General features: G+C 36.1%; 1 protein-coding gene across 1 annotated transcript in view; it reads left to right on the forward strand.

The window, feature by feature from the left end:
- The window catches only part of HMGCLL1 (3-hydroxy-3-methylglutaryl-CoA lyase like 1), a 172812-nt gene that overhangs the window by 96256 nt on the left and 63274 nt on the right, over positions 1-13282 (forward strand). The window contains exon 7 of the mRNA XM_080665505.1: positions 2647-2835. Coding sequence (XP_080521631.1) covers positions 2647-2835 — 189 coding nt within the window. The remainder of the gene's footprint in view (positions 1-2646; positions 2836-13282) is intronic.

A 13282-nucleotide genomic window follows, 5' to 3' on the forward strand; every position in this document is an offset into this window, starting at 1 on the left:
TACACATTCACCACCAGCAACCTTTAATAGCCTTCTGTGTTATTCTAATATATTCTGTAGCCAACTCACTCTCTTACTTTCTGAAGTGACTGATGCAACGTGTTTTCACTCTCTTGTCCTTTAAGTCTCTAGTTCTTCCCCTCACTTAGTCCCTGTTTAGACTCCTTCCCATTTGCACTTGAACATGTTCAAGCCTCTTCCATCTGAAAACGTTCTCCCTTAATTCGGTATCCTCACCTAGTTATCGGCTCTCCATCCTTCCACATCGAAGTTCCTTCAAAAGACTGTCTCCAGTAGTGTTGTCCATTTCCTCTTACACCCCCAACTCTTCATTATTCCCAAGTTGACTTCTAGAGCATCCATCACTCCACTGAAATCCCTCTTTATAAGATCACTACTTAGCACTTGGACCAAGAAATGCAAGACTCGGTTTAGTCCTCATCTTAATTTACCAGCAGAATTTGGGACCAGTGGCCATTTCCTCCTTTCTGCACCCCTTATATCCCTTATATTCCCTTGACCCCACACTTTATGATTTTCCTCCCACCAGTTAGGTTTCTCCTTTGAAGCTTCATTCTCCTTTCCCTGGCCATTAAGAAATTCCAGCATTTAACAGGCAGTAGAGGAGAATGAGCATTATGATTTTTTAAAATCTAAGTTTTCATCCAATAATAGTCTTCTGAGTACCCTCCATCCTATTTTTGATACTGTTTTTGATATTGCCTTTCTGAAAATCAAATCTGATTATATCACTACTACCCAAAATTCTGCCATGGCTTTCTAGTGCTCTTATGACAGAATCCTCAACCAAATTCTAAACTTGGTGGATTTGCAAGGCCCTATAGCATCTACCCCATGCCTACCTCTCCAGCTTTGAGTAGCTTCATTCCCTTTTGGTTGTTGCTTTCTCCTCACCCTGTCCTTTGCATTTCACTTTTCTCTTGCCTGGAATGCTCTTTGCATTTTATATGTCAGCTTCCCGCAACACACTTGCTTCTGCATTTGATATTCGACCTGGAGCCTTCTTTTCATACTCTTCCTTCTCAACTTCGTCAACAAGTTAATGCTTACTTTATCTTAAGCTGTCACTTGGGTCCTTGCTGCTTGACAGATCTAGGTCAATTTCTTTTGCCACATGCTCTTAGAATCCTGTTTTTTTGTTTAAAAATTCTTATTTTAGCTGTAATTACACATTTCCAAATGGAATTAAGGTCTGTCCTCACTTGACTCCAGGCTCTATAACAGCATAAGCCATCTCAATATTTGCCTCCCTATTATATCCCAGCATGTAGCACAGTGCCTAGCAAGCAGTGGCACTGAAGAAATCCTATATAATAAAAGGCTAATATGCAAATCGACCAAATGGCCATTTGGAACCACCAGTCGCTATGACGTGCACTGACCACCAAGGGGCAGACGCTCAGTGCAGGAGCTGCCCCCTGGTGGTCAGTGTGCTCCCACAGGGGAAGCACCGCTCAGCCAGAAGCCCTGAATCGGGCTCATGGCTGGCGAGCGCAGTGGCAGTGGAGGGAGCCTCTCCCACATCCGCAGCAGTGCTAAGGATATCTGACTGACGGCTTAGGAAACAGGCCTAAGCCATCAGTCGGACATCCCCCAAAGGCTGCCAGACTGTAAGAGGGTGCAGGTCAGGCTGAGGGACCACCCCCCACCCCCGAGTGCACGAATTTCATGCACCGGGCCTCTAGTACAAAATAAATGAGTGACCATGTGCCAGATTGTGTACAAACTTATTTATATATTTTTCCATTTCACTTTCACACCAAATATGTAATTATTGACATTGACATCATCTTTGTTATTGCAATTCTTAAAAATTAAAAAAAATAAGGATTAGAAAATATGTGAAATAAGGGTGTTTTGTTTTCTCTATTTTATAGACTGGGAACCAAAGTTTATAAAGTTTTAATTTTCTGCCCAGTATCACCTGACTAACATGGATGACAGCTGAGATTTAGATCCAGGCCTGTCTTGTTCCAGAACTCGTGTCTTTGTTAACATCCCATGCTGCCTTCGTGTCAATTCTTATTGCCCTTCAAAGTAAAGTTAGTCATTCAGTTTGAAGGGACCTTGTAATAGATCTCTTTATAATATCACTTCTTAGCACTTGAGTCAAGAAATGCAAGATCATAATATATGTGCATCCATTTATGAGACAGAAAAATTAAGCCAGAAATATTTTGATCCTCTACTAATTATAAAGCTACTGAGTGACAGAACTGAAACTAGTATTGATATTTCTTGAACCCTCATCCAACTTCTTAAGAAATGCTACTTCCAAAGTAAATATATAATGCTTCCCTTTGATTAAAGAAAGAGTTGAGAAAAGTAAGCCTGCCATAGTTGAAATTGTAGTTTATAATTCCTAATGGAACGTGTGAATAGGTAGATAGTTATGACTCTAAGACAAACTTGAATATTACAATATAATTACATTAATGCCATTCAGGGCTTTATATAATGCTTAGGATTTAATGAACAAGGAAATGAATCAGAAAACTAAAATGTTTCCCATGGACACATCACAATCTTAGTTGTGATGTTTACCTCTAGATGTTTGCTGAGGAACAACAGAGTTTGGGTCTGTTCGTTTCCATTGTTTTACAAGCTCTTCAACTGTCCCCATAGGTATCGAAGAGGTTGTATGGCATGGGCTGTTATGAGATCTCTCTGGGAGACACAATTGGAGTGGGAACTCCAGGAAGCATGAGGAGAATGTTGGAAAGTGTCATAAAGGAAATCCCACCCACTGCTCTTGCCGTTCACTGTCATGACACATACGGACAAGCCTTAGCCAATATCCTCACGGCCCTTCAGGTATTTTGTGTTTCTTGTGTGTATGTAAGGTGTGTATCCTTACTTGTAATATAAACATGCTAAGAGCTTCAATAAGATAACATTATGAAATGTCTGTGGATATATATTTAAACAGTACATGACAAGCACTCAAACGGGTATGTCAATTGCACATGTTTTTTTTTTTTTTTAGAGCAATGATATCTCTTATTACCGTTAATTTGATTTGATAAAATTCCTGAATTTATCCTTCTTAAGATATTAATCCTCTTAAAGCTGCATCTGCTTTTTTCAACTCCCATGTGCTTCCAGACATAAAGTTTAATAGGTTGAAATATGATAGCGTTTTGAGGAGTGCGAAGCACAAAGATAGTAGAGTGTACTGTTGTAATCATGTAACGAATGTTCTTTTTGATAATTTGGTGCTCTGTGATGAGAAGATGTGGTGCTGAAATGTAGAATATTTCATTTAAGGTGTTTTCCTGATGTTGGCAAGCACACTTTTGAAAGAACCTCTGGTTTTTGTCAAGTATATTCTGTTAGATGATTAAAATGAAGAGATCTAGAAAGTTGGAGGATTAAAAAGTGTTTATTAAATTCTAATAAAAACTCAGTTATTTTGAATACATTTACAAGAATAGATTTAAATAGCATTTTAAGGGTATTGTTTCAAAACAGTGTTAGTTTCTTAAACTCAGCTAAAAATAGATTCATTTGAAGTTCTTAGAACACAAGATTTTGACCACTAAAGATAAGACTCTATGAAAGTTCTTTGTTGGAGCTGAAAATCCGTAAGTAAAGCTTAATGTCCCAGTCCTAAAGGGTACAGTCACTTGGCAGAAGTTAAAAAACCATGTGAAGATCAAGCTGCACAAGGGCTTATTTTGACTTTGTAGCATATGTGCACAAATCCTTATTTACCCTCTGGAAGCAGGCAAGGAACATTGTATTGAATTAGGAGAGAAAATCATAATCCCATGGAATTTTTTACAATTTTCCTTCTCTAGGTATTTTAGTTTCTAAAACAATAGAGGACTAGGCATCACTTCAGCATTTTGTGATCAGCTGCAACTGTAATTTATTAAGTGTTCCTGACCAGCAAGTTCTTCAGAGGTGTGTCTCAGCTGTCTCTGTCTGCCTGCCTCTCTCTCTCTCTCTCTCTCTCTCTCTGCCTTTCTCTCTCTTTCTCTCTCTCTCTCTCTCTCTCTCTCCATTTCTCTTTATGAATATGTCATCTATGTGGCAACACACTGGGTAATATTTCATTTCTGTATTATTACATGATAAATAATAGTTTAGTGCTTTGGGATACAGGCAGGGCTACAGTGCAAAAATCTGGGAACCCAAATTTCTGCTTCTGGGCAGTCTGCCTCTTGAAAATGACCAAGTGCAAAGTATTGCCGATGCCTTCTTGTGACTTTTAAGAGCTTGGGAAGGCCCATCTGAGGGAGTAATGTTTAAAATCAGATCTAAGGAACTAACCCCCAGAAGGTGTGTGTGTGTGTGTGTGTGTGTGTGTGTGTGCGTGTGTGCATGCACGTACACACACTTGTGCCCCAGTCTATGAAAAGAATGCTTCAAGCAGATGAAACACCGTTTGGGCAAAAGGACTTGGGAGAGGGGAGATTCTTGTCCGAGGAATGGAAAGAAGACAGATATTCATAGGAGAAGCTAACCTTTAATAACATTTGCTGAATTAGTTGAATTACACAGTTTCTGTTTATAGAGAGATGAGGACTGAAATCCTGGGGCATTTTCCCATCCTGTAATGGCTGCACAGCAGGGCATAACACAACCTAGGGCCCAAGCAAGATGGGGAATATGGGTGAGAACCTGTATGAGGCTGAGATCCCCAGGATAAACCAGCAACAATTCCATCTCTCAAAGGGAGAAGGCAAGCGCATTCATTCTCATGGCCTTGGCTCTGAGTAGAGGAGAAATACAAATTCTCCCTCTGTCCTTCACATTCCTTGACCCTCCCTCATGTGGGTTTAGAGTTCAGATTCACATTGCCCGCAGAATTTGAAAGATCCAAGAAGGTAAATTACTCTGAAAAGGCTGGGGGTTAGTAGCACCTTCAGGTGTGAAGAACCTTTTCAGAAAGAACGCATCTTCAATTCAAGCCCAACTGGTGCATGTGTGAGTGCATGTGCATGTGCGTGTGTGTGTGTGTGTGTGTGTGTGTGTGTGCATGCATGCGTGTAGGTGTGGATCCTCTTCAGCAGCTCCTGTGGTGGTTAGTAGGAAGTGTGACTAAGCGTCTGTAAGTATTTTCTGTTCTTTTGCTGTGTGCCAGGCTCTCTGAATATATGGAGGGCGGGAGGGAGGCCAGTCTGCTGGTACATTGCCAGAGCTTGGGCTATAGTCACAGTGTAAATAGGTAAAGAGGGTGACAGTGGCTTGTGTAATAAGCAACATGACAGTAAGCCGGAGAGGCTAGTATAAGTGAACAATTGAGGAAATGGTCAAAGAGTGCAGATCTGATGAGGAAGCTAAAATTTAGAGTTGTAGAGGTTGTTTTTGTTTTGTCTTTTCTGCCATCCACTTTCACATAATTTAATAAACCAGTCACAACGTAAGAAAGAAATATACACTGCTGCTCTCTTTGAAACTATGTGTAGCTCAGACAGTCTTTAAATATTTGGGAACTTTTTGTTGTTAAAGATGGCCAAACGTGGTCCAGAAATGTCACTGTAAGCACACGGTGTCCTGTCCCAAGCACCACCAAGGAAGGCAGGGTCCTTTTCTCATCTCCTAACCCTCCCCCCACCCCAATAACAGTAACAACAACAGCAAAATAAACAGGTTTACTTTTAGTGGGGGAGGAAAAAATGTCGTGGAATAAACTGTCAGCGTTTAAATAGAAAGGAAATCAGAGAAAGTTTCACTTCATTACGAACAGGGCCAACTTTGGCTTCAGGAAGCAGTGGCCATACTTCATTTTCTAAAATGGAATCTTTGAAGTGGCTTCTAGTAAAATTGGTGTAGGATGTGGAGTGGATATCATTTACTTTAATTTAGGGGCTGAGAAACAGTTTACAGTGCTCCAAACTGGATGTTAATATTAAGGCAAGCAGACATGTAATAAGTGGAAACTTGGCCACATGGTAGGAAACAAAAGGGAGTTATAAATAGAACACCCCCCCCCCCTCAGTCTGGGAAGCACATACTAACCGTGGAGTAAAGGGCAGTAGAGGAATTTTTCTTGGGTTTACAGATTATTGTATTTTTAATGGCATATACATATGACATAGGACTGTATGTAGATGGCTATATGGAAGTCAAGAATTCATAATTACCAGATTCATTTAATATAGAGAAATAATTCTGAGACTATAGATTTCAGTGTGGGATACTTATAACCACTCAAAACCAAAAGAGCAAGAAAATGAGGTGAGAAGAGGCACAGCATGTTAGGAATAGAAGAAACATATTTGGCCCAGTATACTTGTCTTAATTTTTTATGTAAAAATTGAGCTTCATTATTCTATGTGCTTCCAGTACCTAAGTAAAACACCAGTGAGCAAATTGTTTAATCTACTTACCACCAAACAGTTACACAGTCTCTATTTTCCTCCACTCAAATGATTCTAGTCTTCACAATTGGATAAAAAAAGGAACAAAACAAATAAGATCCCACAGCACAAATAACAGTACCGTGTTAATGGGTAGCACAAAGACAAAGCGGCATAGGAAATATTTAACTTTCTCCTGAAGAGACATTATGCGCCTTTTTTCTCTTAAACTTAATAGACTTTTAGCTTAATGTGCTCTTTCCTCATAATGTTTTCCATATGTTTATTATTGTCCTTTAGAAAAACAAAATTATTTACCTAATTTTTACATCAAAGCATTCATTTTTTATATGGACTTTTACTAAATAAACCATGTTCAAATGCTACCAAACAGCACATACTTTCTCATGTAATTTGTTTTTGAGGTTCTTGAGGAGAATTTTTAAAAATTCCAATCGCAAGCCAAATGAGTCTGTGTCTCAGCTATGTATCCGTAGAATGCACAGTGCTGAGATATGATGCAGAGTTTCTAGAACAATTGCTTTTGTAAAAATGTATTTGATTAATACTATTATTACAGCCATTGCAGTTAAAAACTAATAACAGTAATAATAACTTGATTACACAATGTATTTGTGATAAGAGCCAGGAAACATAAAGCATTATGTTACAAATGTGTTTTGTAAATACAAGGTGGGGCAAAAGTAGATTTATAGTTGTTTGTACAGAAAATACAATAATTAATAATCATACAAGAATAAACCGTCTCCCTTAGCCACAACTGTAAACCTACTTTTGTTCCACCCTGTATATGCATTAGGTATTATTCATTTCTTTTACCTCTTTTAAAATACTAAATAGAAATTGATGAATAAGAAATAAAAGAAAAAATTGAAAATTGGAAGCCCTTAAAAAGTTTTTTGGTTTTTTTTTAAAAAGCATCATTGCCCTGGCCAGTGTTGCTCAGCGGTTAGATTGTAGGCCTTTGCACGGAAAGGTCATAGGTTCAATTCCTGGTCAAGGGCAATTACTTGGATTGCAGATTTGATCCTTGGCCCTGCCAGGGCTCCTGTGGGAGGCAGCCAATCGATGTGTCTCTCTCACATTGATGTTTCACTCTCTCTCTCTCTCTCACCCCCTCCCTCCCTGCCTTCCACTCTCCCTAAAAAGGAATAGAACAAAATATCCTCGGATGAGAATTAACAAAAAAGTGCATCATTAATTCATTCAAGAGATATTTACTTTATCAGACAGTCCTGGATGTTAGATTTAGATGTTAAAGTTTTTAGATGATATTGCTGTGAGGAAACTGTATAAGTTTAACTCACTATTACCAAAAGCTCTTTGATTTTGAGGATTTTTTGCTCTACAGTAAACTTTCTCCAGCATGGTATTCTTTTCAAAAATATTCTCATAGGAAGATTGGATGATGTATGTTATTATATAAAAAAAAAAGAAGAAGAACATAAATCCGGCAAAAGTTCCACACTGTCTGGTTTTCCAGTGTTCCTGATTTATAAAAATCAATGACAAAAGATGAACAAAGTAACTTTAAAATTTTTTTTCACGTACTTGAATTGCTTATATCAATCATGAAAAATGAGTAAACATTTGATTAATTTTGTTTATCTCCAACATCTTTTTATTAATATAAACTTCTGATTTTGATAATGGCGATCTATCAGTTTTTGTCTTTAGGGATAATGCAATTTTTATCTGTCTCTATATATCCATGGGTATTTAAAGGGTGTTTGGAAAAAGCTGTTTCTGAGCTAGATGGCATTTTAAACTGGCATTCAGTTAATCAACATTATAACACATGTGGAATTCTACTATAATGTGCTAAAAATGAGTGTTTAGTCTTTATGTAATGGATTATGTTTAGATCATAAGCTTGAAGCTCACCCTGAGAGAAAACACCTCCAAACCTGCTCTGACTCTCCCATGCTGATCAAATAGGCAAATATTATACATATTATTAGGATTTTTTTCTCGACTTAAAATTCTAATAGGCAGAAAAACAATGAGAGAGAAGACTGACTTCTTCAGCAGAGGTTTTGTTCTGTTTCTTTTAATTGTGGTTTAACTTTTGGAATCATTGCTTCCCCACCTATATCATCTCTGAATTTACAGTTGATTGACACTGGGATGAGGAGGTATGCATAGGGAATATTTCTACTTTGTGATATCCATTATTGCACTTCACAGCTCATAAGACCCAGGAAAATCCCTAACACAGATAGAATATCTTTCCTGGGACCCAGAGATTGAGTAGGTCTGAAGGGGAGCCCTAGAGAGCAGTGTGCACAGAGAGGCAGAGGCAAGGACCACGCCGCTGAGGGAGAACAGACGGAGGAGAGCTGAGCTGCAGGATGACTTTTTACTCCTCACAAGGCTACGTGCTGTGCTTTTTTTTATTGTTTAATGTATTACATATAATAGTATATATATCTCCTTTTTGTTCCCCCATTGACCTTCCCCCAGCCTCCCCTACTGTGTGCTTTTCGATACATTTTCTTGAAATTCCGGTGTCCTTCCAGTGGGTACTTTTTTTTCCCCCCCACTTAAGACCTACCTGCAAGCAACATAATGATAAGACACTGACTTTTCCATTATCTATAAAATATAATATTTGGAAAGTCTCATATTTTTCTAGATTTCCTTTTCCTCATATGCAAAAGAATGCTGTTACACTAGAAAATAAATGAGCGTACATATTCAGATCGCTCTTATGAAATTATCATCAATTCAAAGCCTAAAGCCAGTAAAAGCAAGGAAATAAAATAGAGGAGAAATAAATGAGATATAGAACAGAAAGCAATAGAAAAAATTAATGAAACGAACAGGTGATTCTTTAAAGCAATAAAATTGGCGAAGCAGATAAATAAAATATCATTACTCTTCTTAGAAATTTTGACTTTATTAGGGTAACCATATTATCCAGAAATTACTGTATATTAATGGGTGTCTCTGTCTTTACCTCTGATTGCACCAAGTAAGTCAGTTATCCTGGGCTGAGGCTGTTATTTTATTTTTTTTGCACATAATAATGCAGGTTTTGAATCAGGAAGATAGACTCATCTTGGTTAGTTTTACTTGTAAAAGTAACCATCCTTAATCTAAAATTAATCTTGCTGTTACCTTCTGGGGAAAAATAACATAATCTATTCATATAATTATTTTCTTACCAGTCCAGTGATTTTTTTTTTCTATTTAGGACTTAACTTTGGATTTTGTATTATTGGTGGGGGTTAAAGCCAGCTTTTATGATTCTTTCCTTAACAAATGAAAATTTCAAAAATCAATACCTTTTAGAATACCTCTCTTACCCATTCTGTGACTATTTCATCTTATTGTTTTAATATTATTTCCAATATCTTGTATTCAACCAAGTACTTGTCACATCTCTCTCAATACATGTGGCTTTAATTGGGAAATGTTGTTTTGCCCTGCTGTTTGTATAAAAACACATTAAGTTTTTCATTTTCTGATTTCATGTTTCTTTTCTCTTAATTTTTTTCTCTCTTGAAAATTTATATTTATAAGGAAACTTTATGCACACACACTCTTGCCCTTGAATATAATATGACACAGAACTTTTCTTTTAGAACATTGATTTGATATTGGTTAGTGCTCTCATGACCTTTTTTAAAAATAAAATAATGTAACCAGTTAATGGTTATGTAGCCACCACTAAACACACACACATAATTGAAACCACTAATAACCATAATAGCCAAAAATTCAAGAATCTTTAGCTTTATTGTTTGAACAGCTTTCTCAAATGGTCCCAAATATTTCTAGTTCTGGGTTTGAACTTCATGGCAGTAATGCCATCTATTGGATCACAATGGATCATTTTTATAAAATTCTCAGTTTAGAATTCTAAACTTATTTAACATAGCAGTCAAGGTTACATTCAAGACTGAAAGACAGTGGAGGGGTAGTTTAATAAGTGCAAGTCAAAGATGTGGAATCGCAGTCCGAAACCTACAAAGTTGTTTTCATATTTATTTATAATTTTCTACTATATAAAGCAGAATATAAAATAGAAATTATGTCTATCAATTGTGACCATTTTGAATTATGTTATGAATTATTTAAAAATGCTAGTTTAATGAAAAAAATATTTATTGGCTATATTTTGTGTGATAGCCTCTCTGCGGTTGGGTGTAATAGACAGTAAAGAAACAGGATAGAACACCATCCCCTTTCTTAGTTTTTTCACCTATCAAATAAAATGTGGAAATTATGTAAAATTGATTAGGCAGTAAGTTATTTTCACCTAGGTTACACCTTTAGGCTATACTGACTTAAATTTTTAAAATGTGTATAGATTTAAAAACTTTAAGAATAGCCTTGGCTGGTGTGGCTCAGCTGGCTGGGCACTGTTCCATACACCAAAAGGTTGCCATTTTGATTCAGTGCACCTGCCCGTAATCGCAGGATTGACCCCCAGTAGGGGGTGTGCAGGAGGCAGCTGATCTATATTTGCTCTTGCATCAGTGTTTTTCTCCCTCTGCCTTCCTCTCTCTCTCAAAGTCTAAAAATTAAAAACAACACAAAAAACTTTTAGAATGAAGCAATGGCTGCATATTCTACTAAAGACTTTTCAAATTAAGTAAAACTATTTTTGTAATAAATTTTTCCACTTTTATTGAGATACTATCAATATACATCATTATATAAGTTTAAGGTGTGTAGCATTGGTTTCAATTGCATATACTTTGAAATGATTAGCACAGTAAGCTTAGTTAGAATTTATTATCTCATATAGATACTTTAAAAAGTAAAAGCATAAAAAGAAGAAAAAATAACTTCCCTGTGAGGAAAACTCTTGGGAATCACTCTCTTAACAACTTTCACATGCATATACAGCAGTGATAACTATAGTCATGGTGTTGTATAGGACATCCCTAGTACTCAATTATCTTATAATTTGAAGTTTGTACCTTTTGACCACCTTCCTCTTATTTTCCCATCTCCCACCCACCACCACCAAACTCCCACATCTTTTTCTCTGAGGTTGGTTGGGTTTTATTGTTATTGTTTGTTTCCTTGCTTGCTTGTTTAGATTCCATATAGAAGTAAGGCAATTCAGTATGTGACTTTCTTTACCTAACCTGGCATAATGCTCTCGAGCACAAGCACCATGCATACATATAGTCATAAATGGCAGGATTTTCTATTTTATAGCTATATAATATTGTGTTAATGTATCTCATATTATATACATACATATATACATATACATATATATCATTTATATACATATATAATATTTCATATATACACATATATCTATTATATCATATATAAATATATATCTATTATTATATACATATATATCTATTATATCATATATATACATATTAAAAACAACTTCTTTATCATCTATTGATGAGCACTTAGGTTTTTTTCCATGTTTTGGCTATTGTTAATATGGAGTCAGATATCTTTTCAAGTTAGTGTTTTAGTTTCTTTTGGATATTATTCCCAGAGGTGAAACTGCTGAATTATATGGTGGTTCTATTTTTTAATTTGCTGAGGCTCCTCCATACTCTTACATAATGGCTGTACCACTTTATAATCCTGCCAACAATGCACAAAGGTTCCTTTTCTTCCACCTCCTCACCAGTATTTATCTCTTGTTTTTCATTGATGGCTATTCGAACAGGCATTAGGTGATATTTCAGTGTGGTTTTGCTTTGTATTTTCCTAATGACAGTTCCATTTTTTATTTTTTTGAGGCAACTCCATATTGTTTTCCACAGAGGCTACACCAATCTGTATTCCCAACAACTGTGTACAAGGATTCCCTGTTCTCTGCATCCTTGCCAACACTTGTTTTATTGATGATACCATTCAGACTGGTGAGAGGTGATATCTCATTGTGTTTTTGATTTGCATTTCTCTGATAATTATTGATGTTAAGCATTTTTTCCTATGTATGTCCTCTTTGGAGAAGTGTCTCTTCAGGTTCTTTACCCATTTTTTTTAATTGGATTACTTGTTTTGGTTTGAGTTGAGTTGTCTGAGTTATTTATAAATTTTAGATATTAATCTCTTATCAAATGTTTCATTGGTGAATATATTTTTCCATTAAGTGTTGAGTTGTCTGAGTTATTTATAAATTTTAGATATTAATCTCTTATCAAATGTTTCATTGGTGAATATATTTTTCCATTAAGTGAGTTGTCTTTTCATTTTTTGATGGTTTATTTTGCTGTGCAAACGCTTTTTAGTTTGATTGTCTATTTTTTCTTTTGTTTTCCATGATTGTGGAGATATACCAGAAAAAAATGTCACTAAGAGAAATGTCCAAGATTTGACTGCCTATGTTTTCTTCTAGGACTTTTATGTTTTCTAGTCTTACATTTATGTCTTCAATCCATTTGAGATTATTCTTATATATGGTGTAAAAAGATGGACTAGGTTCATTTTTTTTCCCTGTATCTGTCCAATTTTCCCAGCACCATTGATTGAATAGACTATCTTTACCCTATTGCATGTTCTTGTCTCTTTGTCAGATATTTCTTAGCCATATAGATGTGGCTTTATTTCTGGGCTCTCTACTCTGCTCCACTGATCTGTGTGGTGTTTTTATAGAAAAACCATGCTGTTTTGATTACTATGTCCTTGTAGTTTAGTTTGATATCAGGTAGCATAATTTCCTCCAAGTTTGTTCTTTCTCAAGATTGTTATGCCTATTCAGGGTATTTTATGGTTCCATATAAATTTTTGAATTATTCTAATTCTGTGAATTACATCATTGGTATTTTGATAGGAATTGCATGGAATCTATAGATTGCTTTGGGTAGTATGAACATTTTAACAATTCTTCCTATCCATGAACACAATGTATGTATTTGCATCTTCAATTTCTTTCTTCAGTGTCTTATAATTTTGTGAGTACAGGTCTTTTACCCTCTTGACTAAATATAGTCATTCCT

The sequence above is a fragment of the Plecotus auritus genome, assembly GCF_963455305.1.
Source record: "Plecotus auritus genome assembly, chromosome: 4".
In the NCBI taxonomy this organism is placed as follows: domain Eukaryota; kingdom Metazoa; phylum Chordata; class Mammalia; order Chiroptera; family Vespertilionidae; genus Plecotus; species Plecotus auritus.